Genomic DNA, 25,819 nt, shown 5'->3' on the forward strand with positions numbered 1-25,819 from the left:
TGTTTAAAATTGGTTTCTTATTGTACTGTACTCTCAGCTCAATGAAGGCAGAGACCATGTTTTTATTTACCACTGAATAACAGAAAAAGGTATTCTATGAATATTTTATGCAGAAATTTAAAAATAATATAGAAAACAAAACAGAAATATACCATGATATAAAAATTGAGGTGCTTTGAGTTTTATTTTAGTATTTGGCCTTTTAAAAAATAATTTCAATTTTCTTTTTTAGCTATTATAAATATTAAACAAATTTTGCTATTTGCCTCTTTCCAATAATCTTTTATCTGACAAATGACACCCTAATATTTCATTTTCTGGTTTTCTGGTAAGATTTATATCTCATAGTAATTTTTATGCATTTGGTGCAAATATTTTTAAACAGCTGCTGCTTGAATGCTTGAACTGCTCCACAATCCTGGTTCTCATTGTCTTTACCTCATCACTCTTTTCTCTATTTCATTTGTTTGTCTTTCTTCAGTTTCATAAAGAAGGGATAATTTTCCTGACTAGTACTCAATTTTCTGATGTTTCCTTCCACATCAGTAACTCTGGAGGCTCATTTGACTCTGAGTAGATTCAATTGTGACTTTTAACACAAAGCCTCACTCAACTGTTCCAATTTCATTCCCAATTTCCAGGGCTCCATTTCCAAATCCTGCTTGTATGTTTCCAGAGCCATGTCACTTTTACTCAAACTCACATCTGTCACTAAACCAGGGGTCCCCAACTTTCGGGATCTCAAGCCTGATGACCTGAGGTGGAGCTGATATAATAATAATGGAAATAAAGTGCAGAATAAATGTAATGCACTCAAACCATCCTTAAACCATCCTTACCCCCCCCCCCCCACACACACACACACACACATCCCTGGCCCGTGGAAAAACTGTCTTCCATGAAACAGGTTTCTGGTGCCATAAAGGTTGGGGGTTGCTACACTAAACTCATCTTTCTCCTGAAATGGATGAAGTTTTTCCATAACTGTTCTCATCCTCCTAGGTACCAAGGTTTGAACCATCCAAACCTGCTTTGGTTTTCTTTGCCCACTGATTCCATAGTTGTTAAGTCCTTGGCCAGTTCTTTGGAATAGCTCCCTCTTTCTTTTATTATTAAGACTATCATTGTTCCAATCTAGTCACCTCGACCTTGACATACTTTATTCAGTTTCTAAATTATAACCCAACTCATCCTTTGTTCCTTCTCCAAGCATTTTTCCAAGCTTGGAAAAAGTATGTGCTTTTTCTCAAGCAGAGCTTTTAAGATGATGGCAGGTTATGCTAAGAGTTGATAGAACAAGAATCATACGGCCACTGTGCCCTCAGAGCTCTTGTTTGATAGTATGTCTAAACATTTCTTTGAAATTTTTTCATATTAAATGTAATACTTTCTCTCCTAAACTGCCAATTATTATAGAACATAACTTTTTTTTTTTTTTCAGATTGGGAACCTGAAATGTGAGATGCTGAGATGAGCTGCTCAGAAATGACAATGATTACAGCTACAGGAAGAGCTCTAAGCCAATGGCTTTCAGTACATGTGCTGCCAGACACACAAAACAGAAGGGCGTTTTTAAGATGGCATTCATCTCAAACACTCATCACGGCAAACAAATACAACTTCAGTAGAAAATGATTTACCCGAGTCCTTAAAGAGATATTCCTCCAGGACCAGTAAGATGGCACATAAATCCTACTAATTTCCAACTTTGCACTTTAAAAAGTTCTGCATAATTTTTTAAAGTTAGACAGAAAGCAGTGGGGAGACACTCTGGAACCTGTGATATTAGATTTGAAGAATTATCTAATAATTCAAAGCAGATGATGGAAGATAATTTTCTTGTATACAATTTAGATGGTTTCGTAGAGGCATGCAAAAAAACTGCTCTGATTCCATATTCGGTGACTTGCCTGTGGTTAACATTAGGATAAGGCAAAAATGTGGATAAAGGATAAGAGTTCCACCATGTGGTTTGCTCCTTTAGATGAAAGCAGAGACATAAATTCTAATTTAATCCTAAGTCTTTCCAGGGCAGCTTGAAACTATACTTGGCTTGAAACGTATTAGTTTTTATTATTTTTTCTTTCTTATTCTACAGGGTTTCAGTTTTACCTCCAGAGTTCTTTCCTGTTAGCCAGACTTATCACATATCATAGTCTCAAACATACTTTGCTTACACATATGTATATATACATATATATAAGATAGTGATCTCAGAGTCTAAGATTTTAGACAAAAAGAAAGTTCCAAATAAATATTTCTAACTCATGAAAGTGTCATTAGGCTTTTAATGCTATTCCAGACTTCCTATTATACTGAACAGTAAAGAAAGCTTTGTGATGGAGATTGCTTGATTTCTGTCAGCTTCTCTGCCCCCTCCACTCCACACACTTTGGGATCACTTACTAATCTGTGCTCTGAAATTAGTCTTCTTCATTAATGAAAATTAACTACTAAATGAGATACATCTACTTGGATTTCGTTCTTCTCTGACATGTACTGGGGAATAACAAACCCAAATTAAAACCAGACTATCCTTTTATCATCCAAAATCAGAAGTGGAAACAGGACAAAGACCCCAATACATATAAACCAGATCCTCAAAAGACATTCAGTTGGCATTAAACTGCCTCAAAACTTTACAAGATAACAGAAGTTTTGTATTTTATTTTCAACAGAAAAGAACCACAGACCAATTTAAAACAGTGATCTTTTTCTAGACAGGCTATCAAATTCCTTTATTTGTAAGGCAGAAGCTGAGGAGTAGAAATTCATGACATGACTTCTACCCAGCAGAAGCCTAGGCAAGCCAGGAGACTTTTTGTCTATTCATATGCAGTAAAATTTTTCTCATTATCAAACACATAACTTCTTGGAGTGAATTAAGGTTAAAGGAGTAAAACAAAACTATTTTATTTGCTCTGACTTTCATGGCCAAATGATTGTGCAAAAAATCTATTTCTTTATTTGATGGCTATGTAACAGAACAAACTAAAGTATATTATGTTTCGCTAATAGTGTTGTTTTGCAAAAAAAAAAAAAAAAACTCATCATGCTGTTAAAAAAAAATTCAAGCACTATAGCCATAGCTTGTGGAAAGTTCAAGAGTCTGAGAAACAGGTAGACGCTGGCATGAATCCAGGCTCCATTAGTTCACTAGCTCTTTGACCTTAGGTTTTAACCTCACTGCCCTGAGCTCTGTAAAACTGGGCATAATCAAAGCACCTATATCAAAAAGTTGTCTTGAGGATGAGGGACAATATAAATCACCTAGGAAATTTCCATAAGTCATAGTTAATTATAAGTTTTTGTTTGCCCAAAGGGTAAGAGTTAATACAGATAAACCACATGGAATGATGCCTAACACCTAAGCATTAGCTGTGGCCACCTTCATTGTCAAGTGGTAGAGAGAGCTGACAAAACCCAAAGGAAAAGAAGCAAAATGAATCCCACACCTAGCACTCCGCAAGGACGTGAGGAGAATTCCTATCTGTGACAGACTTTATAAACACTAACAAGTCCCCTTGATAAGGTGCTCTGAGAGGCATGGTCTGCAAAGGCACCATCGCTGTTGTTTAGTCACGAGGTCATGTCTACTCTGAAACTCCACGGGCTGTAGCCCGCCAGGCTCCTCTGTCCATGGGTTTCCCAGACAAGAATACTGAAGTGGGTTGCCTTTTTCTTCTCCAGGGGACCTTCCCGACCCAGAAACCAAACCTGCTCTCCTGCATTGCAACAGGCAGGCTCATTACCACTGAGCCACCAGGGGAAGACACCATTACTACCCTGGATTTTATAGCTGATGTTGGGTATTAAGCAAAATATTGAGAAAGGTTTGACAAAGACTCATCAAGAGATGCTTTTGCTTTAGAATAAGCAGCCAGTTAAGGAAGAGCTTTAATTAAGTCCTTTGATGTCTTCTGATTCCTGCTTTCACCTCTGGATCCAACCACAAGTGCAGAAAGAAGCCTGATAGAGCATAGGGCCAGCCCCAGAGAGAGACAGACACTGCAGGCTGCCGAAAGGAGGAGCAGGGTGGGAGAATGGAACTTTGATCAGGTTGAAAATAACATCATACAAAAAAGAGAAAAAAAAAAAAAGAACAAAACCACAAAGATATGTTCTCAATAAACTATTGTCCCCAAAAGAGTTAAATAGTTCTGGGAAGATTCTCAAGTTGTTCTCTGAGTAGCTTTGAGGAAACCCATAATTTCTGTGTCGTGTTAAATAAAGCACTAAAGAACATTTCTGATGATTTACTCTGAAGTGTATACCACCCTAAGTTAAACATATTTTTAATTAAAACTTTACTTCTGTTTTCCTTTTTCTTCCTCAGATGGCAAATTTGTGAGATATGAGCTAAAAAATAATCCCATTTAGAAGTCGGAGCTGTTTCTCTGCAGAAATGACCCAAGATTCAAACATGGCAGTAAGAGTTCACCGGTCTGCTTAGAAAGAAAAGAATTCTTCCAAGTGCCCTGAAAAGGACATGCACTTCCGTCATTGGCGTGAACAGGTTTAAAAGCAACTGCTGATAAGCACAGCACATTGATTAGAAGGAATTATTTTAAAGCAAAGGAAGTTCCAAAATGCATCCTTTCATGTAAGTGACTGAGCAAGTGGGTGAAGGAACCCATTAAAGTGAAGTAAACACTGAGGCAGTCTTGGTGATTCTCAACTGTGCAGGAAACAGCAGCACTGTTGAAATGTGCAGGTACTTTTGGCTTTAGGATCTGGCAGCACATAGTAGGTGCTCAATATATATTTACTGAATGAGTGAATTAACATATAATTACAATCATATGCAGGTCTACTTATTTCACACCATGTGCTATATACTTAATAATTATTGGTCAATAAACCTCGCTAAAACCGAGACTTGTTAACAGAGGAACACTTCTGTATTAATGCTACTTGATCTTCCTTTTTGAGGAGTAACAGAAACATAGTGAAAGGCATCTATTACAACATGCTTGTTGACTTTTAAGATTTAGATTCCATCAGGTTACTATTCTTTCTTGAGGGAAGAAGAATATCTTTCTAACCTTCCATTAGGCAGATTTAATATCTCTTAGATGGTATTATAACTATCTAACTATATATAGATAGTTATATATGGTATATAACCAACTAACTATACCTGGAAAAGTTAACAATGGCAAACTGTGGCTTTAACATATGGAACAGCCAGAATCTGGATAAAGCACAGAACATCCAATGGTTTTCTGAATATTTTAAAATATATCAATATGTTTACTTAAGAAAGTTTTTACAAACTATTTTTTTAGCTCATTCTAACCTAGTAAAAGTTTAAAAAATTCTTTTCTTCCCTGTATTGTACATTCCCTCACAATGTGATATATGACTTAAGAGTGGTAACATGGAGACAAGTAATGAAGAAAGAGAAGTTACAGGAAGGAGAAAAACCTTGAGGTGGTAGAAATAATTGTACACTTTAAATCTACCTGAGTATATAGATTGCATGTATGTGAGTAAATATACACTTTTATTTTACTTTTGCCTAAAGAGTTAGGTATTCTGCATTTATAGATGTGACTTGTATTAAGCTCAAATAAATATTAAACCACGCTGTTCAGACAGTAACTCTCAGAAAAGGCTGCATTCTTGCTTCATTTTACACATGTACAGTTCCAAAAGGTAAAAAATTATATCAATTTAAACTTGTCACAATATCTGGTTTCCACAGCCACCATCCCCCTTTATTTGATAATGTTCTTATTTTATTGATATTTTATGTTTACACATCAGTCTCTCTAATCAGACCGCAACTTCCTCTTAGGTCTTTAATGCATTTTAGAATCCTGAGTGTCCTGTGCAGAGTAGGCACATATTAGACATTTATGGAAGTGAACTTTGCTCTTGCACTTTCCTCTTCCAACTACATTTTTGTACATTACCATCCCTTCTAGGGCCCTTTTGTAAGAGCCAGAGTAATTTTTCTCTCTATCCACATTGAGAATTTTTGTCTTTTATAGAAAGTGTACTCTCTGAAGGTAACCAAATACCAGATAGTATTTAAAAAAAAAACAATAATAAAAAACCTAATAACTTAATTATTACAGATATGAAAAGATATTAAGTTAACATAAATATCAGTATGTCAATGTGTAAGTTATCTTTTATCATAGACATCAAAATTTGAATAACTGACAGGGACAACTTCACTAAAAGAGCCAAAAAAGTGATTTAGCAATGTGAGCTACTGAAACATGGTTATATACTTTACTGCTTCAGCTATGTCTTCAAGGTGATGGGAAAACTCATGGATTTTGTTTCTTTATATTTCTTCAAAGCAACTATAAAATATAATAACATTGTTCATCCTCAACAGTATATTATTCACACATAATCTAAATCTTAGAAATTTATTCTTAGGGTTACCTGTAAGATGCCAAGTAACTACCCAGCAAACTGAATTAGCACAAAGGCTCAAGGCTCTTACCATCAAACCCATCTTCTTCTGATCCTAGTTCATCGTCTGAGCAGATGTTGAGGACGTTTACCAGCATCTCAGTCACTGAGGAGAAAACGGAAAGAAAGGAAAAACAGTCTAAAAAATCTACTGTAATGTTAATTTTACCCTGGCATTGTTAATGAGCAGGCTGGGCAGTAACATCCTAACCTATATTGAAGATGGAATTTCCTGCATAGCAGTTTTTATAAAATTCAGATCATAAAAGATATCAGGCCTTGTGTTTCTATGCAGACTTTATATTATTAAAATTATCAGCTCATGCTATGAAATCTAATGGAAACACTGACCAGGAATCAGTCAATAGACAGTGGACAAAAGAAAAGTGTGGATGTGAATAATACATCTATGAAGGAGAAAATGCTTTCTAATTTTTATTTATTTGTACAGTGATGCTGTTAGATTTAGACAAGATTACAAACATTAGGTTCATAGGGACCAAGTGAATGCTGCTGCTGCTGCTAAGTCACTTCAGTCGTGTCTGGCTGGATTTCTTTTTAAATTTTTTTAGTCCCCCAGAGAACTCAGTTTAGTGATAGAAATGTGGTTTGTGTTAAAGAAAAACTGATGATTGATGAACTAATATATTTGAGATAGCTTTGAGAATATCAATTTAAAAAATTAGTGTGTTGAAATATATATATAGCATTAAATTTCATTTTCAAAAAGGTTTTACAAATGAAGCTTAGATAAGTCTGATAAGAAATTTACTTGAGTAAATAGATTAAAAGAGGGTTGTATAAAAGCATTATACACAGAAATTAGTACTGCAACACTTTATACTAAGTTACATGCTATTTGCATTGAACATTTTTAAAAGTTAGGTTGGGTTCTATCATAAGTGTGAAAAGAAGCTTGTCCAGTATTTTTTCAAGAGTTCATTTTTAAAATCAATGTTCTTCTAGCATTAAAGATATATGTTAAAGAGTGAAACTTCAGTGGGGCCAACATTAACCCAGAGCTCCAATTTCATTATCAAAAGTAAGTTATGTACACATATATATTAATATATTATTTTGTTACAGATGTTCAAAAAATCTGAATAATTAATGGAAACAACCCACATGAAGGGTGTTCAAGGGTCGTTGTCAGGATTCTTAGTGCTTTTCCGTCCATGCTGTGATCTGACGGGTGCAAGGAAGTGGTGACATGGAGTAGTACTGGGAACATTTATCTATTAAAATTAAAATTTACTGACTCTTAACATTTACTTTTGACTTGTTTTGGTGTTGAAGGGGAAGACTTCTTTGATGACAATTCATAACTTCTTGGGCTTAATCATTAAAGGATATTTAAAGAAAAAAACAAGGATTGTAGGAAAATGAATGTGATACATGTTAATATTAATATATTACATATATGTATGAATATAAATATACAAATATTTCAGAAAAATGCACAGCTTTTCTCTAAAATCCCCCCATAGGACATTATTTTTCTAAAACAAGTGCAAGCTCTTATGTTTATTACAATGCCTTTTCCCTTTCTCTGTGATACTCAAGACTTTGCTTGAGGAATGATCCAGACTATCACCATCATGCCTCCTGAATGGAAAACTCAAGTTCAGTGGGTGCAGGCTTTTCCTCGCCCACTGAGGAAAACCCAAATTTTTGTTGTGCTTTAGGTCAAAATATAAAAAACAAATAAAGGGAGAGTGAAGGAAAGAAAGAAAAGACCAATTCTTCTGAAAAACTGGAGCATATTAATAAACAACTTTTAAAATAGGTATCTTTCTCATCTAATAATCACAATATTTATCATCACTCAGTTGCTCAGTTGCATCCAACTCTTTGCCACCTATGGTGGCAGGCTCCTCTGTCCACAGGATTTTTCAGACAAGAATACTGGAGTGGGTCACCATTTCCTCCTCCAGGGGATCTTCAAAACCCAGGGATCCAACCCATGTCTCCTGCGTCTCTTACACTGCAGGTGGATTCTTTACTGTCAAGCCATCATCATGATGAACTTTATTTTTTTGTTATTGTACATGCTGTGTTTCAAAATATTGTAGACATTAATCATTTTCATACAATGACTATTATTAACATCAGAAATGTGAGGAAAGCATGGTTATCTCAACCTTTTAATTTGACTGGTAGTTTGTAAAATAAAATAGAACTTTTGAATTATAATACAAAGGCATAAGAAGAGAAGGTAGCCATTATAGCTTGAAGCCAGTCAAAACTACGAATCTGTTACTTTTTTAAAGTTGGATTATTCTAATAAGATTATGTAAATTATCCTAATAGTTTTCATTTCTTTTATTTCCCCCTTAATTCCATCCATTACATGTTAATAACATGTACAATGACATACTTTCAAATCACTGCTCCTATGGTGCAGCTTGTGAGTTTTACTGGTTAGACCAAAGGATTTCTCTTTCTGAATATTTCATGGTAAAAGAGCCACAAGTGTTCTCCTTCCTTCTCATATCATTTTATGTAACATCAACATACATACTCTACCAGGTGTAAGACGGATAGCTGGTGAGAAGTTGTTGAGTAGCAGAGAGAGCCCAGTCTGGTGCCCTGTGATGACCTGGAGACATGGGGTGAGGGGAGAGGAGGGAGGCTAGGAAGGGAGGGGACGTATGTCTAATAATGGCTGATCTGCATTGTTGTAACAGAAACCAATGCAACACTGTAAAAGAATTTTTTTTAAATATAGCTAAAGAAAAAGAAAAAAAAAAAGAACATCCCAGGATTCCACAACACACCTTTTTCCCCAACAAAAGGCAGGGACCAGGTGAAAACATCCATGAAATTTGGAAGCCAATATGGATGAGGAGAACAGTTGAATTGCCTGATATTCATGACATTGTTCTCATACTTCAATACTGCAGCTGAAAAAAACAAAAAGAAGGAAATTAGATTCACAAGCATATATTTCTGCTTCTACACATGGCTTGAGTTGATCAAGAAAATTCAACTAATTGACTTAAGCTCCAAAATATCAAGGCAAATAGCTTCATCTGTCATGAATGTTTATACTAGTTATGGATTTAATCTTCACTCAGTGTGATATGTAACTGCAAAATATATAAATGCTATATATGAAAATTCATTGTAATTTGGCAAATATATATGAAAAAACAGTTACTCAAACACCAGGAACTGGATCAAGCTTTTTCACAGCCAAGAATATTTTAGTCTTATTTAATATTTGATGAGAAAAATAAAAGTGGCATAGGTAAGTTAGTGCAATATAATTTAATAATCTCAAATCTCTGAACAGAATTTATTCCTACTGCTTTCAAACCACACTTTTTTTTCCAGGTAGAACTCACAACAGTTGTACAAACAGTTTAAATTAGACTGCAATCTTGACTTTACAAAGTAAAATGTTTGGATTGAATTCTGCCTTAAATAATATGCTAGTATCTGACTCCTCCCTTGACTTCTGAAAAGGATGCACCATCCACAAAGAATAGGAAAATAAATCTGCTTGCTTTACTCTGGTTTGTCTGGTGTCTGTAGGCTGGATTGATACTCATATGGAATGTTACGGCTGAAGAGATGCTAAGAGCATAGCTGATCTCCCTTCTAACCAGGTTCAGAACTTCATCTATAGCAATCAGGACACAGAGGGAGCAGGTCTCTGTGAATACTTTCAATGAAGCAAAAGCTTTACAACTTACTGATTTTAGTTCTCCCTTCTGAAAAAATACAGAACAAGTACACTTCTGTTTCTTTAAACATTAAGAACTAAACTCTCATATTACAGACTTTCTATGATGGCATGATTAGCATTTGTGTGTGCCTGCTAAATCACTTTAGTTGTGTCCAAATCTTTGCAATGCTATGGACTGTAGCCCGCTAGGCTTCTCTGTCCATGGGATTCCCTAGGCATGAATTCTGGAAGGGGTTGCCATTCCCTCCTCCAGGGGATCTTCCTGACCCAGGATTCGAACCAGCTTCTCCTGCAGCTCCTGCATTGCAGGTAGATTGTTTACCGTAGAGCCACCTCGGAAGCCCATGATTAGCATTATCTTAGGGCAAATTACTGAACAGATCGTAGATGATGTCAAATGAGTTTTTCATGGCTTTGTCTGGGGGTTTAAAATATAGAAAAATTAATCATTTCACTACTTTAAAATTTTTAGGGTGACTTTATATGTGAAAGATTAGTTAGAGCATGTGATTCCTATGCATAAACATAGGCCTTAAAAATCTCTTTTTTTAAAAAAATTACTGGAAGTTTACTAGGTTTGAGCTTTTGCATCAATGCCTGCACTAACATCTTTTCTTCTTACTTGATGATGTCTTTAACATAACATTGCTTTCATAGCTCCACATTTTTCTTTCACTTCAATTGTTTTCTCAGAACCTCTGAATTTCCAAATTCTTCCCATACCTTGGTGCCCAGCTCAAACACTATCCCCTCTTTGAAATCTTTTCTGATTTCTTCTGATGAGTGTCTTTCCTCTGAATTCCCAAAGCCCTTGACTTATAGCTCTATTTGCATTTATTCTTTAATTTAAATACAGGTATTCTATGTATATATGAATATGCCCAATGTCTCTCTATGTCTGTAAGGAAAAGTATCCTTCAGCAGACTTAATAGTATTTATGTTTGAGTGCTGAAGAATTGATACTTTTGAATTGTGTTACTGGAGAAGACTCTTGAGAGTCCCTTGGACTGCAAGGAGATCAAACCAGTCAATCCTAAAGGAAACCAATCCTGAATATTCATTGGAAGGACTGATGCTGAAGCTGAAGCTCCAGTATTTTGGCCACCTGATGCAAAAAGCCTGTTCACTGGAAAAGACCCTGATGCTGGGAAAGATTGAGGGCAACAGAAGAAGGAGGCAGCAGAGAATGAGATGGTTAGATAGCATCACCAACTCAATGGACATGAATCTAAAACAAGCTCTGGGAGATAGTGGAAGACAGAGGAGCCTGGCGTGCTGCAGTCCGTGGAGTCACAAAGGGCCAGACATGACTCAGTGAATGAGCAACAACGTTTCACATACCATCTTCTTGGCATAAATGCTCAAAAGCTAAGGACAGATCTTGATATTTCCCTCATAATCTTTTTCAAGAAAATTCCTCCTAATCCCTTTGACCTTTCCTCACAGGAGACAGCTTCTAGAGCCTTTCCCTCAACCTGCACATCCTATTCTGGATGCTTGTCACATCAGCAATGCAACTGTTAAAGTGTGGCTCAGAACTAATATAATCTTGGTGGGGATGATCAGTGCAGAGTATGGGAAGAATATATAGTTTTCTGTGATTTGCATACTACATACATCTTACTGCAGCTGAACAATAAGTGGATGTTTTCAACAGCTTGCCATTAACAAAAACCATACTTGATAACAGTGAGGTTTTTTTTTTGAATCATATTTCAGGCTGACCAACCCAATTCCAGAGAACAGAATCACAGATGGTTTGGGGACAAGAATTACAGATGGTAAAATCAACACTGAGTTACTGTCTTCCTATAGAATACTGAATCCTCCATATACTCCTGTAAACCCATTCTTCTTTGCATTATCCTATCATTGATTCGATATGTCATTTGGCCTAAGGATACAACCACACAGTATTAAAAACATGCAAAATGAAAAAATCATGGCAAATGACAACATCGCCTTTGCTAGATGAGAAAGATGAAGTCCTTTCAGCTTAGCTGCCTAGTCTCTGAGCACCAGCTTCATGGAAATGGTATTTATACTATTTTTAAATACTGCATATTCTTAGCAGGAATGGATCCTCCTGTCTTCAAAAGAATCTTTTAAGGTTATGAGTTGTCTTTTTGAAGAGTAATTTCTTCTCCAAGTTTTCTCCACTTTGTATTAGTTTAGGGTGGTGCAGCAGGAATAAATAAATAAGTGTTATAACTGAGAGTACCCAGGAGAAAAGGGAGGCTTTCGATAATATGTCATTTAGTCCTTATTACAAATCTGAGAAACAGATGTGACTGCCCTCATGCTATAGACTAAGGATCTGAGGTTGAGAAGTAAAATAACTTTCTCAGGATCATGCAACAAGGAACTAGAAGATTTCACTCCCAATTCAAACTCAGCTTTTACTGACACCAAATCCATCCTCTTTCTAACATCCCTCTATCTCTCCTAACTGATCAATATTTGAATTTCAGTCTGAGCTATTATACTAATTTAACTTTGAATATGATGTTCATAATTAAAGACATTTTAGCTTCTTGCCAAAATACATGTTTGAGAAAAATGAAATAATGCACATTCACTAGTGTGGATAAAGCTTGTCCAATAGATAAAGCAGAAGTTCTGTTTTGTCACTGGTGAGACAAAGCATTTATTCACTTGACACTGGCTCACACAATTTATCTGCATGTCTACTGATAATGCAAATACTATTTACAGATTTTATTTTTGTTTACTAGCAACAGAAATAATACCATTTAATAGCGGCTACATTTTCTAATCATCTGCTCTATGCGCTCCTGAGCTCGGGCTTGGTCATTTCAGTCGTGTCTGACTCGCTGTGACCCCATGGACTGTAGCCCACCAGGCTCCACTGTCCACGGGATTCTCCAGGCAAGAATGCTGGAGTGGGTTGCCATGCCCTCCTCCAGGGGATCTTCCTGACCCAGGGATTGAACCCGTGTCTCTTATGTTTCCTGCATTGGCTGGTGGGTTCTTTACCACTAGTGCCACCTGGGAAGCCCATCTGTTCTATACCAGGCACTATATTTGGTGTTTAATAATCAAATACCTTCACAATATCTCTCAAAAAAGTGGCTCTTATTTACATTTTCAAAATAAGCAGAGGGGTTATTTGTCCAAGGCCACACATGAGAAGCAGCAAACCTCAGTTTGGTTTTGAATCTGAAGTCCCTCATCTTTCCAGTATTCCACAATATTCTGACTCTAACTGCATAAATCATTCCAGGTCTACCAAGTGTTGGACACAGATTCTCCTTCCATGTTTACTTCTTTTTTAAAAAAGGGAGCACTGAACTGGAAGCCCAGGTGCCCAGACTAAAGATGAATGCTGTCTTGAATTACTCACAAGACCCAAGAACACTTAATGTCTCTGCGTCTCAGCTACCTCACTTTTTACTACTTGGGTTTATCCAGATAATTTACACAACCTCTTCCAGATCTGAATAATGTTAACAGACTTCTGGAATGAAGATCTCATCATTAATGCAAAGATTGATGAATGTTCTCAGTAATTCTAAAAGCCATTAATAGAACCTTTCCCCTTAATTTTCAATATATTTTAAAAAATTACCTTTCATTTAAAAATGCAAATGCAGCAATATGTATTCTCTTCTTCAGCCATATAAAATACTGATGCATGAATTTTGATTTTTTTGCATAATATATATATATCACAAAAATATATAAAAAAAATTAAACCAGAACAGTCCCAAATACCCAGTCACGAACTTCACAGTTAACGTTTCATCTTCCACCTCCCACATCCTCCGCCCCTGCCGCCTGCCTCTGTCACTGGAATTACAGAGCTCAATTGGGCCCTAACAGGATGCACTCCTCTGAAGTACTTGAAAGACATTTATCTCCACCGGCCACATAAATAATACAAACGGTTGTACTTCAAGAATCACTTGAGACCACCTCCTGAGATCTTGCCTGAGAAATAGAGAGAGGAAAAAAGAATGAAGTCTACCATCAAGGGACTCCTTTATTCCGCTGGCAATTATACATGACCTTGTGTCCTTTAACAACTGTATTAGAGGCCAGGGGACAGAAGATGACACATATACAGGCCCTAGGTTACCGACCATAATTCAGAACAGACCAGACAGCACGGCAACAAATGCTCTTCCCTTGCACATGCAAGGTGTGAAGAATAGTCAGAAGAAATCTGGCATAAGAGAAAGAGTATTAATCTGTTTGGATCTGGAGACCTGACTGCCAGTTCTTTTTCTGATACCAAAAGTATGGCAGCAAAGCTATCCAATTAACTGGTCCCATCTTGCTTATGTAGAAGATAGATATAAAATCAGCAATAAAGAGACTGCTCCCACTTGGGAATAGGAAGGGGCACTGGACCTCTATCATATCTAGTGATATAACAAGGCCCTCTAATATAGTGAAACTTGAGGAACAGCATCTAGATTTTAATTCAGTCTTTTCTCTATCAAACCATGCATGGTCTAGCAAATTAAAGGGATCTCTCTTACTCGAAAATTGAAATTTTGATGAGACACAAAATCTAGTATTTCACAAAAACTTGGTAACATTTCCCAGCATCTTCTTTACAATTACCATCACCAGAGAGTCTGATGACAGGGCAGTAAATGACAAAACCATAAGGTCAAAAGAGAGCTTCTAGTTTAAGAGAAGTTATCTACAGATTTGACTGTGGTGATGAAGAAGATTCTTGAGAGTCCCTTGGACTTCAAGATCAAAGTAGTCAATCCTAAAAAAAACAACCCTGAATATTCATTGGAAGGACTGATGCTGAAGCTGAAGCTCCAATACTTTAGCCACTAGAGGTGAAAAGCCCACTCATCGGAAAAGACCCTGATGATGGGAAAGATTGAAGGTAGGAGGAGAAGGGGGCAACAGAGGATGAGATGGTTGGATGGCATCCCTGACTCAATGAACATGAGTTTGCTCCAGGAGAGTGCTGCAGTCCATGTAGTCTCAAAGAGTGGGACACAACTGAGAAACTAAACAACAACAAGCAAAATACTGCTAACAAGATGCATTTGACCAGCTCACCAAATCACGGACCCAACACATTCCAAGTGGACTTCAAGAGAAACACAGAGGTCCTTTTCTGCAAGCCTTCAGATGAGTAACTGTGATACTCCCAACACACATCAGCCATGCTCACACAGCTAGGGCTGTTCAACAGCAGCAAAGAGAAGAGCCCCCCAGAAGAGGAATGATAGAGTTTATTCTTTTGACCCTTCTGCTAACATTTTTCATCTCTAAATTTAATTGACCATGTACTCCCCCTTTCAAAAGACAGGACAGAAGGACAGAAGAGAAACAAAGATGAGAGGAAAGCAGGTGAGGACACTTCAGAATCACTGTAAGACATCCATAAATAGAAAGAAAAAAAAGGCATAATAGTCCCAGGATGTTTTTTCCTTTCAATTCTTCTACCTGAAGACACTCTAGTAGAAAAACTAGCATCAGTGTGTTCTTTTGGCAAAGTCCTACCATCACAGAAGGAGGCATGATAGCTTGATGGGTAAAATTCTTGAGGTAGGACTATGTACTCAAAATGTCCTTTGGTGATGTTTTAAGATTATGTTGGTATGCTTTTTCAAATATATATATGTCCCATAAAGACTACTTTTGGGTGGGGGACAATTTTAATTTATAAATTTTGGAAGACATATATGTACATTTATATAAATGCATAGTTATCACACTACATGTTATAGCGACTATGAACACAACCTCTGTGATTCCTTCCATTTAGAAATCTGATTTCTAACTCTTGTTTTCCATTTTTTTTCCCTTCTCCATGTCCTGTACTTGCCTGATGGATTTTGTTTTAAAGTGATTCCTTTTTTATTATTAGTAACCCAGGTAAGAGGCATGACTTAGGTCAAGGAAATTGACCAGTTCATGAGGGTTGCTACATTTGGTGAGCAAGGGCTATTCTTATAACTCTCTCTTACTCTATGGCTCCTAAGTTTAGGTAAAAGTAATTACTCAAGTCATTTATTAAGATGGACTTCAAGTCTTCAATTTGTAGGTAATTTCGTCATAATAATAATCTTTAGTGTGTGTTTTTTGAAAAATTTAATGCTCAAATCACTCAACTCAATACTTAAGATAGGGTATTTCTCAGGCAATGCTTAGTGACTTACACATAATGACTGAATTTCACCAACTTGAAATATTTCAGTATTCCTGGATACAAATAGTAGGTATATGTAATTCTCTTGAAGCTAAGAGCTAATGATTTTGTACTTATTGAAATACACACACGTGTTTCTGTATATATAACTCTCTTATGTCTGTGTCTAACCCTTATTCTTCCTTTTACCCTGTACATGCCTCTTTCACAGCACCTATAACACCTTCTTTAGCTTTGTCACAAGTCTCCTACATAAAATGCAGATGATATTATCTTACACAAAGGAAGGTGACTGTACTAGATGTATTTGTGAAACTGTCTGAGCCAATCTTATGATTATGTCTGTGTATCACTGAATGACTGTATGTGTGTTATGCGTTTTCCTTAACATTGCATTAGTGAATTGTGAATTAAGTATTATTCAAATACAAAGTTCTGAGTAAAGTAAGTGGAAGGTAGATGATAGAAGGGATGAAAGGGGCATAGATCTCTTTTGCTTTCTTTTATTGTGGCTTTGTACCATACCGGGTACACGGTTAATGTTCAATAGTGTTGGCTGCAGTAAAAGTTTAAGGGAAGTGAGAGAGAAAAGGACAAGATTGAAAAAGAGAAGAAGGAAAGAAGGAAGGAAGATAGGTGAAGAAAGAGAAAATAAAGAAAAATTTAAAAACACAAAACATGTAACTTGTCAGCATATTAAAACTGTAACCAACCACATATGAATGGAAGTCTGAAGGATGCTTGAAAGAATTTTGGGAAAAAGTAATATGCCACTTCAGAGGCTGAATTCTGTTTCAAAACTGCAAGAGTCTAAAATTGATAAGAGTAGAAATAATACAGTCTCTATCATATTGTAACTATGTGAACGTGAGCAAATATTTCTCATTATTTATTTGAGTTGCACCAGGCTGCATGCTTAGTTGCTCAGTCCTGTCCAACTCTCTGCGACCTCATGGACAGTCGCCCTCCAGGCTCCTCTGTCCATGGGGATTCTCCAGGCAAGAATACTGGAGTGGGTTGCCATGTCCTTCTCCAGGGGATCATCCCAAACCAGGGATCAAACCCAGGTCTTCTGCATTGCAGGCAGATTCTTTACCACCTGAGCCACCAGGAAAGCCCATAATTGTGAGCTGTTCTGTTGTACTTAGAGAGTATGAAAATCAAATAAAACATTAATAACATATATGTTAATATTCATAATATATACAATCAGATAAAATCTTTGGCACCTGAAAAATGTAAAGTACCATGACTCAGTTTTAAATTCCTGGAGGAGAGAATGGCTATCTATTTTTAATAATTTTGCCATTTTTACAACTCTTACCTCATGTGTCACATCATTATATTAGGATCCAGAGAATTTGAGCCAAGAATTGATCCTTGGAATTAGCTCAAGTCCAGTCAAACACTGTGAATCATTTCTACCATTACAACTTCATCAAGAGAATTTGAATTGCTACCATTAAATATTTTTTCTAAGTCAATAAGGAGTAATTGGCAGTTTTGATTTCCCTATCAGTTTGAACTGATAACATTCCTTTAAGTTCTAATCTATACTATTACAATGCTAAAATATGACTTAATCCACCCTGACCAAATGAGAGAGATTTAGCTGAAGCTTTGCACTATTGAAGGAGATGGCATAGACAAAGGAAACATTGTGTCCATTGTTGTTATTTTTCAGTCGCTCAGTTGTGTCCGACTCCTTGCAACCCCATGGACTGCAGCACACTAGCCTTCCTCATCCTTCACTATTTCCCAGATTCTGCTCAAACTCATGTCCATTGAATGGATGATGCCATCCAACCATCTCATCCTCTGTCACCCCCTTCTCCTTGCTCTTATTGTTAATACCCACTCCAAATGTATAACAAGGGTTTAAGTGTACCTTGGTGGGATGTACTTTGAAAACTAGTACCTGTATCTTACCTATATCTGTTTCTGTATCTGCATCTGTATGCGATTATAGAACATTCTTCCACCTTCTACTTGGTGTCAAGCTGTAAGCTGTAGCTTGCAATGGTTCTAGGTTGCTTGGCAACTAGTTAATATTAACTCCTTGGAACTGAGTTAATATTATGCCCATATACTTGATATCTACTTTTTTTTGGTCATCTACTTTATTCAGTAAGTCACTGAGTCTCTTGAAGGTCTAGATGAATCTCTAGACAATGAAAAGGAAGTGATAATCCATTGACTCATGTCTTTAACATGTTACATATATATGGTTCCCGTTTGTCCTTCTGTCAAATGCCTTATTGACAATTAAACTTCTAGAGAAGTTGGTTTTAGTTTGGGCTAAGAATCTTCGAACCATCTGTGAGAAAATGAAACATAACACCTCAAGATGCAAGCCTTAGTGGGTCCTGTCCAAGTGACAACAGCACTGGCAGTGTGTCTGGAGAGAGGACTCAGCTTCGCTGGAGGTCCTGTCTGCAACCCCAAACAAGGGTTCACAGAGCACTGTGATTCTATGGGTTCACAGAACACTGTGATTGCCGCCTGATTCTACGGGTGGAACTTTGTGAAAAGTGAGGATTGTTGTTCAGTCACTAAGTCATGTCCGACTTTTTGTGGACCCCCCCCCACACCCCATGAACTGCAAAACGCCAGGCTCCCCTGTCCTTCACGACTTCCTCCCAGAGTTTGCTCAAGTTCATGTCCATTGAGTCCACTGGTGACGCTATCTAACCATCTTATCCTCTGTAGCCCTCTCCTCCTTTTGCCTTCAGTATTTCCCAGCTTTCCAAGGTCTTTTCCAATGAGTCAGCTCCTCTCGTCAGGTGGCCAAAAGTGAGGATTACCTCACCCACTGCCATATAGTACTTTGCTGTGTGCGTATTAGTTGCTCAGTTGTGTCTGACTCTTTGTGACCTCATGGACTGTAGTCCGCCAGGCTCCTCTGTCCATGGGATTCTCCAGGCAAGAACACTGGAGTGGCTTGCCAGTTCCTTCTCCAAGGGGTCTTCCTGACTCAGGGATTGAACCCAGGTCTCTCATATTGCAGGCAGATTTTTTACCATCTGAACCACCAGGGAAGCCTATACTTATTTTATTGAAAACTGCTGAAATGAACAATCTTGTAGTGGTGTTGGTTAAGAAATCCAGGTCGTTTGTTAGAGCTAAGATATATAGATTATATATAGCTTAATTTAATTAAAATATATAGTGAGAGTAATTCCTAAATTTTAAATCTTGATTTTCTATTTCACCCCATGGGCAGAGGAGCCTGGCGGGCTACAGCCCATGGGGTTGCAAAGAGTCAGACAAGACTGAGCAACTAACACCTTCACTTTCACTTCCTATTAATTAAATGTTTAAATGCAAACAAGGTGACTACTGGACTAAAACTAATCTATTTAGAAAGTGGCCTCCGGCAATGACACTTTCACAGCAGAGTCAAACAAAAGCAAAAGCAGGAGTGCTTTTGGGGGGGGCGGGGGCAGGGGAGGGTATCTTTTCAAGGGAGAAATTATTTATTCCAGAATAGTAAAAAAGATACTCTACATTTATTCTTTTAATAATGTATATACTTGGATGTATAACACTCATGCAATTTTAAAGTGGTAACAAATGACTCTTCATTTCAAAAGCTTTTCCTTTTTTATTGAAGAATAGTCAGTCACCTAAACACAATGAGCTGAAAGCTGAATAGAGGACCGGTGCAAACACTGCCTGGAAAGCTTTCACATAACAAAGCTGATGCACAACAGCACAGAAGGAGGTTAACTTGGGGGCCCTGGAGTCAGACTGCCGAATTTCAGTCTCAGTGTTAATCCCTGACCAGCTTGTAAGAACCTTGGCAAAAGTATGTAACTCCTCTGTGTCCCAGTTTCTCATCAATGAACTCAAAATTATAATGTAGTTCATAGAATCATTGAAAGATTAAATGAATTTATTCATGGAAATGTAGATCACTGTCTGGCAATGGTATATGTTCAACAATATTAGTTATTATTATTGCTATAGGTATAGGAAATCATAACACAGATCAGTTCCACATATTGAAGTCTTGGTTATATAAGGCAGTGTAAACGGGTCATTCTATTGAAATCTTTCTGTGGTTAGTTTTATCCATTTAGCTCAGAGAAGTGATTTCTCTGAAAACCAATCAAAATCTTCTAACTTCAAGTTCTCTTGACCTTTAAATGTCTACCTAAATTTCTCTTTTACCATCTCATACTGATAGTAAAGGAAGCTAATACTAACAGTTTCGTTCATGGTTTTTGCTTTGCTCCTTCATAGACTCTTATACTCCATAATATTTCTTGGTGGACTGTGCTAGGTTTAATAACCATTATTAAGAAGTTATCTTTTTGGTATGTGTAATTCTGCAAATACTCATGTTTATCAAATAAACAAAGAAATGAAAATTTTTGGTGGGAGTGTATCTTACTATTTTTCTCTAGCATTTGTTAGCAAGTACCAAATAAGAAAATGCTACCATGAATATGTATTTACATTTTCTATATTGAAATAAGTGAACTGGCCAAACAGTTGCTCAAGGCCAATTAAGAAAACCTTCAGATTTGAGATGATAGCAGGAATAAAGTAAAGGCTGTGAAAACTATTGCCACTGGACAAAGTCTCTAGATTAATTTTATCGAGTTTGTAAGGCAACTAGGGATCACAGTTATGGCTGTGGTCGCAAACACTTCAAAGTGTTTCAAAATGTTTAGTCAAGGCTAAAGGTCATGCCCATGCTTAAGGCAGGCCTCGGACTCTACAGAAATGGCCCCTTGTTATAAAATGTGGGGGGGGGTCTTTAAAGGGAACTAAGCTTTTAAGCACAGTGTAGAGAAAGAGCAGAGGTGTTATTCAGGTTGCCGGGACAATGACTACTGCCTTCCAAAAACGCCCCTGCCCATCTCCCTCTTCCACTTAGGATATGGATCGAATCTAGCTGGTTCTTATTTGACTCCTGAACCAGGCGGGTACCAGCTATCTCTGCTTGTGGAAGTTACTCCTGAATGGTGAAAAAAGTTCCCAGTGCAGGGAAAGGCTTCTCAGGCCCGGCAAGGCCACTGTGTGATGCTGCTGGGTCCCTGAGGACTGAGGATCCCTGCTGGGAGAGCTGCAAGGCAAGCTGGCGTCAGATATGCTGCCTTTGCTCCTGGAATTCAAATCACGACTGCCAATCAGATGCCTACCTGGGTTCATTACATTAACAATTCAACCCTCTTGCACAATGGTATCTTCCTGCCAAGTATACATTATCTTTTAATTTATAAGCACTTGTCTTCCTGAAGCCCCTGTCTACTTTTTGATTGGAAAATATTCAAGGATGTTGAAATTGCAAGCTTTGGTAAGATGACAATACTTTTTGTTAAGCAATTCTATCAAGCTGTCAAGTTTAAAGTTTCAAACATTATAATAGTCTTTTTTTTTTCCTATTAAAAAGGGTAGACTTTTGCAAAAAAAAAACCCCTCAAAATTCTAGTGAACGATGCTTTTCTTGTCCATCCTCTTCCTTCAGCTACTTTAACACTGAATTGACTTTTTTCCTGGTTGTCATTTTAATCAAATTTGGTCTTGATACTACATTAGTTATGTAACCATTTAGATTTTCCTCTCAAATCCAAAATACATTTTATTTAATGAATCTTAGTTAACTACCTCATTATACCGTCAGTAGTTTTTCTTAGAACCGAGCTGTGTGCCCCTGGTCTATATAGCTATATGTCTATAGTATAAACACAGGGCTCCCCCGGTGGCTCTGATGATAAAAAATCAGCCTGCTATGCATGAAACCAAGGTTTGATACCTGGGTTAGGAAGATGCCCTGGAGAAGAGGATGGCTACCCATTCCAGTATTGTTGCCTGAAGAATTCCATGGACAGAGGAGCCTGGTGGGCTACATTCCATGGGGTCACAAAAAGCCAGACATGACTGAGCGACTAAAACTTTCATGGCATATATCCACCCATCGAGCCACTTACTCACCCATATGAAAACTCATCTGAACTATGGAGAACTGGCACCACATGGGGATCTACTACAATTTTGATATTTTTGAAGCATAGGTATAATCACCAGAGATATAAAGGACTTTTTACATCAAGGTTTAAAAAACACTTTTTAAAAGAGATTTATTATAGTTTTCAGCTAAACTGAATTGTTTAAAGCAGAATTTACATCTGCCATTGTACTTTTTAACACTGAGAGATTTCACTCTAAGATTGCTTATGTGTCACTTTCTCAGTTAAGCTTTTCTTGGTTGCCACCAGCTAATTTCCACTCTCCTTGCATACCACTCTTTTCTTTGTAGGATTTTGTAAATATACTTACATAATTATTGGTGAAATTCTTTATTGAACATCTATCACACTACTAGATTATAAACCCCACTAGAGAAAAGACCATGTCTGTCTTGTTTATCTTATATTCCTAGTACCAGGCATGGTAGTTGGAACACAGTTAGTTCTCAATAAAGGTTTGTTGCATGTGGATGAGGTTGAAGTCATCTTCATGTGGTGGAAAATTGTTTTAAAAAAGAAGAAAAAGAATGAGGAGGAGAAAGAGGGAGAGAAGAAGTTGCTACATGCCATTACTGCATTTTTCTTCCATTGAGTGTACCTGGATAATTGTGAAATCTCTTTTCCCTTAGAGCTATATCTTCACAGGAGAAAAACAATTCAAAGGTGCTAAGTGCTCTGCACATGTTTAACTCCAACTGAGAAAGTATATCAGCACTGGTTATATAAGTAATTTAAAGAGAGATAAAGCTCCGAGGGCCAATACTGATAGGATACTTTTGGGCAGTATCTTGCTATTAGTTCCCATAAAGAAAATGTTTTGATCAATGCACATATTGGCTGTGTACCATGCATAAGACATGCTGTTTGACTTCATAATGTGTACCAAAAAGCTTCTGATTCAAACTAATTATAATATGATTGGGAATTTACAGGAATGCATGGAAAAGCTAACAAGAAACAAAAGTAAATGCTAAATATAAGGGCAAATGATTGGTACTGCAGGTGTTAAGAGAAGACCAACCAGCAGAATGACTGGAGGGGTCTAGTCCATTTCAATGGGAAGAGAAGAGCAAGACAAGTATTCTAGATAGATATGGAATGAAGTGGGTGGGGAAAAATGTGAACAGGAAAGCCGAAAGTTGTTCAGGACAAAGAGCAGAATAATTTGGCTAAAGTAAAGGGTTCACACAGAGGGAAGCAGAGAGATTGGTCACAAAGGTAGACTGACCCATAAAGTAAAATCATAACTATGAAGCTGAAGAGGAGGAGTATATTGCCAGCTACAGGGAAATCCCACACAGTCACGTGGCATTGTTAGAGCAACATAAAATATTCAGTGATGATAACATCTTAATAGTGCACAACATTCTGTTTCAAAGCAATTTCATCTATTATTCACCAAAGAATTTTTTTTTCTCCTTTTACAGAGATGTCACCATTTGTCAATAAATGTAGATGAGTTAGTTGTTTGATGGCAAAGCTGTGATTCAGAGCTACATCTTGGCCCTGGCATCCTGGAGGAGTAAGCAGGGCTTGTCAGAATGAGGAAACCGAAGAAGGAAGATAGGTGAGCTGTTCGCCTGTGTTAGTGCAGACTGGAAAAGATAAGAGTGGAATGGATTGAAGTGGGCCATGGAACGAAGTAGGAGGTGGGACATGTACAGTCCTCACTGAGTTCTGAAAGTCATTTTTAATTGCAGGCAAGTGTGAACTACTAAACAGAACTATTGGACATTTAAACATAAGGCTGATCATAGGATTATTATCAGTTTTTAGACAGAACAGACTCACAGAAATAGAAAACAAATTTACGGTTACCAAACAGGGCAGGAGCGGTATAAATTAGGAAAATGGGATTAACAGATACACACTATCACATATAGGATAACCAACAAGGACCCACTGTATAGCACAGGGAACTCTATTCAGTATATTATAATAATCTATAAGGGCAAAGAGTTTGAAAAAGAGTTTGAAAAAAAATATATATGTATAACTGAATCATTTTGCTGTATACTTGAAACTAACATGATACTGTAAATCAACTATACTTCAATCAAAAAAAGAGATGGCAGAATAAACTTATTTTTTTTATTCTTTCAGTTTTCCAGAGAGCTATTACTGCTGCCTTAATTTGCAAGAGTTTTAAAAATCAAATAAAAACTATGAGGTTGTAATTCCAGAGGCCTTTATGGTCATCTGTTTCTAAGAATCAAATAGTTAACTCAGAAATTCTTCACCATTATTTCTTTCCACTGATTGTGTTCTGACAGTGCTTGCAGCCCAGTTTTACTGCACTGCCTTTTAAAATTCTCGTTAACATTTATTTTATTCAAATCCTCCCTTCAACAGTGAATAACTAACTCCCACTCCCACATACTGTACACAGTGTTAGCATAATAGCTTGAAAGTACTTTAGAGATTTTACACAAAAGTCTTTTGAAACTGTGCTCAAACTGAAGAATATATCTTTCTTCTTCCTATCAGTTTATCTTTTTCTCTCAGAAGACTTTTTTCTTTTATGAAAAGGTTCCCAAAATGAAATGCTTCTATCCTCTCCCTGGGAGATTGTGGTCTGCCCTAAAGGCAAGAGTGAAAGAACCACAGAACCTCAAAGACAGCAATGCCTTGACGTCTATTGTTTTTAAGTTTCTACCTTGTTAAATCAGAACCATAGACAAAGAAGCAATGCATATCTTATTCGAGAAATCGCTATTGGTCTCAAGCAAAACTGCACTCCTTAGCACTCTGATGAATTGATAAAGGCTAGGTCTATTTCCACGGAGTAAAATCCCAGTTCTCTCTCTCTCTCTCTCATTTTTCTGCCCCACTGTTTTGAGGTTTTGTGTTTTTTTTTTAATTTAATTTTTAAAAAGCTTGTAAGTATAGTACATGCTACTTAGTAATCAATCTCTGTCAAGAAAATTATTCATTTGGGCACTGTCTTCACTAGATGTAACTGAAAACAAATGCTTAATGCTATAAAACAATACAAACATAAGTGTTCATATTTTATATACTTTTGGTAAATAATACGACCACAGTGGGTCATGAAGACAACCTACTGAGTTCTTGCATTTCTTATATGTACCACAAGGGAATTTTTGGGAGAAGATGGAGAAGGCTTTTCCAATCGAAGGGAACTAGTTCTTACTGATTTTACACAAGAGGCTTCAAGATTGAGATTTTGTCTGGAAAACAAAGTGTTTGCTGCTGAAAAAGAAACAAGTTGCAAAAACAGTGGCTTTGACTTTATTTTTTCTTCTTTCTAATCAAACGCTAACCATTCTTCCACGTTCAGATCATATTTTATCTTAAACAAGGCCCTCCTTGACCAGTCTAGAAAAACCATCCCTTGTTGAATGGACTTAAGTGTTTAACTCTCTGCGGTCGCTGTTGAGTCGTTCAGTCCTGTCTGACTCTCGCATCTCCATGGACTGTAGCCCTCCAGACTCCTATGTCATCCTGTTCAGGTTCATCACAACCTGACTGAGTGACCCTGGGCACGGCAATTACCACAGAGACTTACTCTGCGGGGGAAATGATATTTAAAGTTTAATTCAAATTTTTAA

The 25,819-nt window shown here is 37.1% G+C and overlaps 1 protein-coding gene across 3 annotated transcripts in view; it reads right to left on the reverse strand.

The window, feature by feature from the left end:
- PPP3CA (protein phosphatase 3 catalytic subunit alpha) overlaps positions 1-25,819 on the reverse strand; it is a 309,840-nt gene that overhangs the window by 21,769 nt on the left and 262,252 nt on the right. For all 3 annotated transcript variants that reach the window (XM_020884235.2, XM_020884233.2, XM_070452186.1), the window contains exons 9-10: positions 9,210-9,335; positions 6,464-6,538 (exon numbers count right to left, since the gene is read on the reverse strand). In XM_020884235.2, the coding sequence (XP_020739894.1) occupies positions 6,464-6,538; positions 9,210-9,335 (201 nt within the window). The remainder of the gene's footprint in view (positions 1-6,463; positions 6,539-9,209; positions 9,336-25,819) is intronic.

This window comes from Odocoileus virginianus, chromosome 21 (assembly GCF_023699985.2).
Source record: "Odocoileus virginianus isolate 20LAN1187 ecotype Illinois chromosome 21, Ovbor_1.2, whole genome shotgun sequence".
NCBI lineage: Eukaryota > Metazoa > Chordata > Mammalia > Artiodactyla > Cervidae > Odocoileus > Odocoileus virginianus.